General features: G+C 65.9%; 1 protein-coding gene across 2 annotated transcripts in view; it reads left to right on the top strand.

Annotated features, from left to right (window-relative positions):
* The first annotated feature begins 3,650 nt into the window (after positions 1-3,650).
* Positions 3,651-4,934, top strand: part of EFR3B (EFR3 homolog B) — a 14,082-nt gene continuing 12,798 nt past the window's right edge. For both annotated transcript variants that reach the window (XM_085305629.1, XM_085305628.1), the window contains exon 1: positions 3,651-3,713. In XM_085305629.1, coding sequence (XP_085161755.1) covers positions 3,707-3,713 — 7 coding nt within the window. In that variant the 5' untranslated portion in view covers positions 3,651-3,706. The remainder of the gene's footprint in view (positions 3,714-4,934) is intronic.

Genomic DNA, 4,934 nt, shown 5'->3' with positions numbered 1-4,934 from the left:
GCTGGTGGTGTGGGGGTTTGCGTGGCCCAGGAGCAGTGCAGCTAGAGCAGGCAAGTCCAGGATCGCATCTCCTGGCCCCTCGTGTGTGGAGATGTTGGATCGCATCTCCTGGCCCCTTGTGTGTGGAGATGTTGGCCCACAGCCCTCTCCTGTTGGGGTCGGGCCTAGGCTGGGCTGAGGGGGTTGGGCTGGCAGCAGCTCGTGAGCTTTCTGTAGGGGTCTGGTTGCAAGAGAGGGGTTTGGTCTTGGTTAGGAGCTTTAGGGGTCGGTGTTGGATTGGTTCTCCGGGGGAAGTAATATCCCCTCCTGGAGGRGCCTCTCACGGAAGTGTTTTCTTTCATTCTTCAGGGGAGGACAGTGCTGATTGCTGAGGTGGGAAGTGCGGTGCCTGACATAAGGCGGCACCAGAGCTGGTCTCGGCTCTGGTGAGACCAACAGGTTTCAGCAGCCTGCTACAGGGCCTGCCAGGCCTGGATTGGGGTGCCCAGGCCAATGCATCTGGCCATCCCCAGGGACCCTGGTTGCACATGACATCTTTAATTGCTCCTTGTTGCCTGTTGAGGACCTGGCAAGAAGGAGCAATCTTTGCATCACACCTGGAAGCAAGCCCCAAGGCACGGGGAGGAGGATGCGACAGCTCTGTGGCTACCCCTTCACCTAGCCTGGGTGTGAGGACTGTGAGCCAGGAGAACCCACAGATGCCAATCGGGATGCGTTCCCCCAGGGAATGGTTCATAAGGAGCCGTTTCTGGCACTTGAGTCCCCCTTCCTGGGTCCGGTCATGGCTGTGTCTTGGGGAGGAGAACCCCATGCAGCGCCCACGTGGTTTGAGCATCCCTCTGGGGACTCAGAGCATCTCTCTCTCATGCGTGTGGGAAGGGTTTTCTCTAGCCAGGATTCCCTGAGCTTATTGATCTCACAGCATCCTGCTGAGAGCAGGTGTCTGGCTGTCAAGAGGTCCTGTCTGGAGTTGGGGATGGCAGAACACTTCCATGGAAAGGTGGGGAAGGTGATTTTTATCTTACAGTCATTGCTGCCCACATCCTGCCCACCACACGTGGGTGCCGGGGGTCTTGCCAGGGTCACTAATGTGCAATACGGATGAGGGATGCTGGCAGTTGAGTCACTGCAGCCTCTCCTGGCTTCCTCCTGAGCGTTGATGAGGAGCTGCTTTTCACAGGTCTGTTATGTGCCGTTTGGGATCTTCTGCCTCATTATCTCACCTCATAAATCTCCACCAGAAGTCCCAAGTCTCTGCATACTTCTGTTTCTCATCTCTGGGTGTTTTATGGCTCCAGCTCTGTTCTTCATCTTCTCGTCACCTTATCTTTAGTTCTTCATCTTCCTGCTGTCTAGTTGTCTGATGAAACCAGGCACGCGATGCTCTGCGGCCATTAAAGCCGGTTCCTTTAATCTTTCCTCTGCTCTTCTAATGCATTCCATGTGCAGACGTTTCCATTCATATGGATGTTAATATTTCTTACAAATCCACGGCCACATTCGCTGCTGTTTGTGAACTGTGCTGCCCGCGGAGGGGTCCTCGTGCAGAAGTGCTGTCTGGGAATCCAGGTCCACCCTGCGGGTTTAGGGAGGCCAGTAGATCCCTTCCCTGTTACTGGAGGGCCAAGAGGCGTTGCTGCTTTGAAGGAGGAACGCACCAGAAGGTCTGTTCCCTCTGCCGGTCTGCCTGGTGCTACGGATGTGGTAGAGGTTTGCTGCTGATTTTGGTGCCAACTCCATCTTCTTCCTAGCTTCTCCCCGTGTGRCAGAGGTGGCCTCCTGCGGTCAGCGTGGGAGATGGGCTTTGATTTATTGCACGCTGCCAYGCCAAGGCGCGCGTTGCCCGGATCATAGCGGAGCAAGAGAGGCGACCTCGGGGCGCTCCTCGTCCTCGTCCCCCCACCCYGTACCAGGCACGCGCAGGGAGCAGACCCTCGTGTAAGAAGCGGTGTGGAGGCGTGCAAGACGTGCCGTGTCGCACGTGAGTGTGCGAGAACCGGCAGGGCACGAGAGGAGCTGTGCGCACACATGAACCACCCGTCCTTGAGCATTGCACAAGCGGCGCAAGCGTGTGTTGGTGCAAGCAGAGACACGAGCATGCAAAACTAGTGCAAACGCCCCACGGCCAAGTGCCGGTGTGCGGGAGCAGCCGGCGCTCGCCTCCCTGGGGCCGGGGCCTGCCCGGGAGAGCCGGCTGCGGCAGGGACGTGCGGCCCGGCCCGATCCCTGAGCCTCCGCAGCGGCAGCTCCGGCAGCTCCGTGGCCATGGAAACCGCCGCAGCACAGCGAGGGGATGCGAGGAAGGAGGGAGCAGAGGATTTAACTCTTCTCCTCCCTCGGCTTGTGCCAGAAATCGGGAMGAACCACGTGTGGGATGCGTGGCCAGGCCTCGCCCGTCCCGGTCGGAGCTGACAGCCAGGCCGTGCTGAGGGGCAGGATCCAACCCCAGGCATCGTGGGGACGCCAGGCACGAGCGTCCGTCCAGCATTCCTGCTTCCCAGGAGCGGGACGCTGCCCAGCTTCCAGGTGCATGGGAGGGTCCCGGCACGCCACCCTCTCCGCAGGCACCCCGGGGAYGGGACAGGGTCTCGGCACTGGGTACAGGGGATCCACCAAACTGGGTGCCCGGGAGGATACCCCAGGGGAGAGCAATCCGCCGGCCCAAGCCRGCAGCGAGCCGGCAGCCTCGGATCCCCACGCGCAGCGGTCCGAGGGTTTCTGGGCCGAGGGATTCGCTGGGTCCAGCTCTAGCCTTAGGCTCTTCCCTTCCGTCGTCTCTGCTGCCCGGGGAATTGGCAGGAGAGGCTCACTCCAGAAATGTGTTAATTAAAAYGTGGTTTCCCTGCGAGGAGGAGTGCGAGCGGGCACCAGCTGCCGCCCCGTTGGGAAGCGAAAGGCTGCTCCGATGGGAGACTCTGTCCTCAGCGCCTGCCCGGCGAGGTCGCGGCTGGGAAAAAGCCGCGGAAGCGGTCCAAACTGAGAGGAAAAGGGGGAAAACAGGGTCAGCCCGGGGGGCGGGTAAGGCCTTTCAGCGGCCGTCCGCTTCGTGGCACGGGTTCAAACCCCACAGTGGGAGCTTTCCAAGGCGCTGGGGGGCGGCGCGGGGCCGTGGGGCAGTGTGCCGAGCCGTGCCGAGYGGTGCAGCGTGCTGCACGGTGCCACGCTGCGCAATGCAGTGCATTGCCGTGCCGTGCCGTGCCATGCTGTGCCAGGCCGTGCCTGCTTTGCGACCAGCTGGGCTGGAGCGTTCGGGAGCCGATCTGGCCGGCAATGCAAATACCGAACGGCGAGCGCTGGATTTCCGAGGGGCAGGGGACGGGGCGGCGCGGGGCGGCGGCGGCGGCGCAGGAGGTCTCTCCGCTAGGGCTCGGGGTGCAAGAACGGCGCCGTGCGAGCGGCACCACGGCGGCTCGCGTGCGGAGGGGGGTGTTTCGGGGTGCGTGCCTGCAGAGCCGCACGGCCCCCCACGAGGAGAGCGCGGGGCCTGGGGTGCAGGGATGCGGGGTGCAGGGGTGTGGGAGGTGCAGGGTCATGGTGCACGGTGCCCGCCACTGTGGCCGAGCCGAGCCGCGCCAGGCGGCCCCGGGGGCGGGGCGGGCGCTGCGGCCAGGCCGCCGGGAGGAGCCGCCGCTGCGTTGCCGCCCCCGCCCGGCGCGGGGGGCAGAGCCGAGCCGGGCCGAGCCGAGCCSGGGTAGCGGCAGCGGCCATGTACGGTGAGTACCCGCGCCGAGCCTGGCCGGTACCGGGGCCGGTACCGCGCACCCTGCGGGGCCGGTGCGTGTGGGGCCGGGACCGGAGCCGGTACCAGGGCACTATGTGGGGCCGGTGCAAGGGGGGCCGGTACCGGAGCCAGTACCAGGGCACTCTGTGGGGCTGGTGCATTTGGGGCCGGTACCAGAGCCAGAACCAGGGCATCGTGTGGGGCCGGTGCGTGTGGGGCCGGGACCGGAGCTGGAACCAGGGCATCGTGTGGGGCCGGTGCGTGTGGGGCCGGGACCGGGTAGATCCCGGAGCAGCGTGCGGGGCCGGTGCAGTGCGGGGCCGGGACCGCGGCACCGTGCGGGGCCGGGACCGGGGCCGGGACCGCGGCACCGTGCGGGGCCGGGCTGGTGCAGTGCGGAGCCGGTCCTGGGAGGCGGTACCGGGGCCCCCTGCAGGGCCGGTGCGTGGGGGGCCGGTACCGGCGCCTCGTGGCGGGGGGCCGGGCWGGTGCATGTGGGTCCGGTACCGGAGCGCGGTGCAGGACTGGCCCCCTCCGGGCCGTGCGTGTCCCCTGGTTCCTGGGGTCTCAGCCTGTCCAGGCAGCGGGTCCCCCCCCACCCTGTGTAGGGCTGTGTCTCCCCCCGCGTGGGGCTGGGGGGGACATTCGGTCCATGTGTGGGGCTGTGACCCCGATACGGGCTGCGTCCCCATCACCCCCCACCGGCTCTATGGGGCAGTGCCCCTTTCCCGGCCACCTTGCTCTGCCCGTTCCCCCTCCCTCYGGTTTTTGGGGGTCACCCGCTCGTACAGGACCTATATGGGACCGCATATTGCGGGGGGTCACCGCACCCCCCAGCATAGGGACCGTGCGCCCCRGGATCTCTCCCCAGCCGTGGGGCCGGTACCGTGCACGTAATGGGGCACAGCTGGCAGGCACAGCTGGCGGCCCCCCCCCCCCGAAACGCGGGGTCAGCGGGTTGCCCTTAAGCCGCTCCGAATCCAGTGGGCTATTAAGCCCTCGCCACTCGAGCATCCTTTCCCGCGGACACCGACGGAGGCGGCCGCTCAGAGCCGCCCGTCCCGGGGGTCCCCCCAGCCTGGCCGGGGGTCCCTGAGCCGCGGGGCCGCTTCAGCCGAGCCTGCTCTTTGCCAGGTCGCAGCGGGGAGGCGGGGGGCTTCGGGGAGCAGGGAGGCGGGCAGGGTGCCGGCAGGGTGCTGGCTTCGGAGCCGGG

The sequence above is a fragment of the Rhea americana genome, unplaced genomic scaffold (assembly GCF_003343005.1).
Source record: "Rhea americana isolate MKP2758 unplaced genomic scaffold, rheAme1 scaffold_225, whole genome shotgun sequence".
NCBI classification, from domain to species: Eukaryota; Metazoa; Chordata; class Aves; order Rheiformes; family Rheidae; genus Rhea; species Rhea americana.
This window is presented reverse-complemented; position numbering and strand designations above follow the sequence as displayed.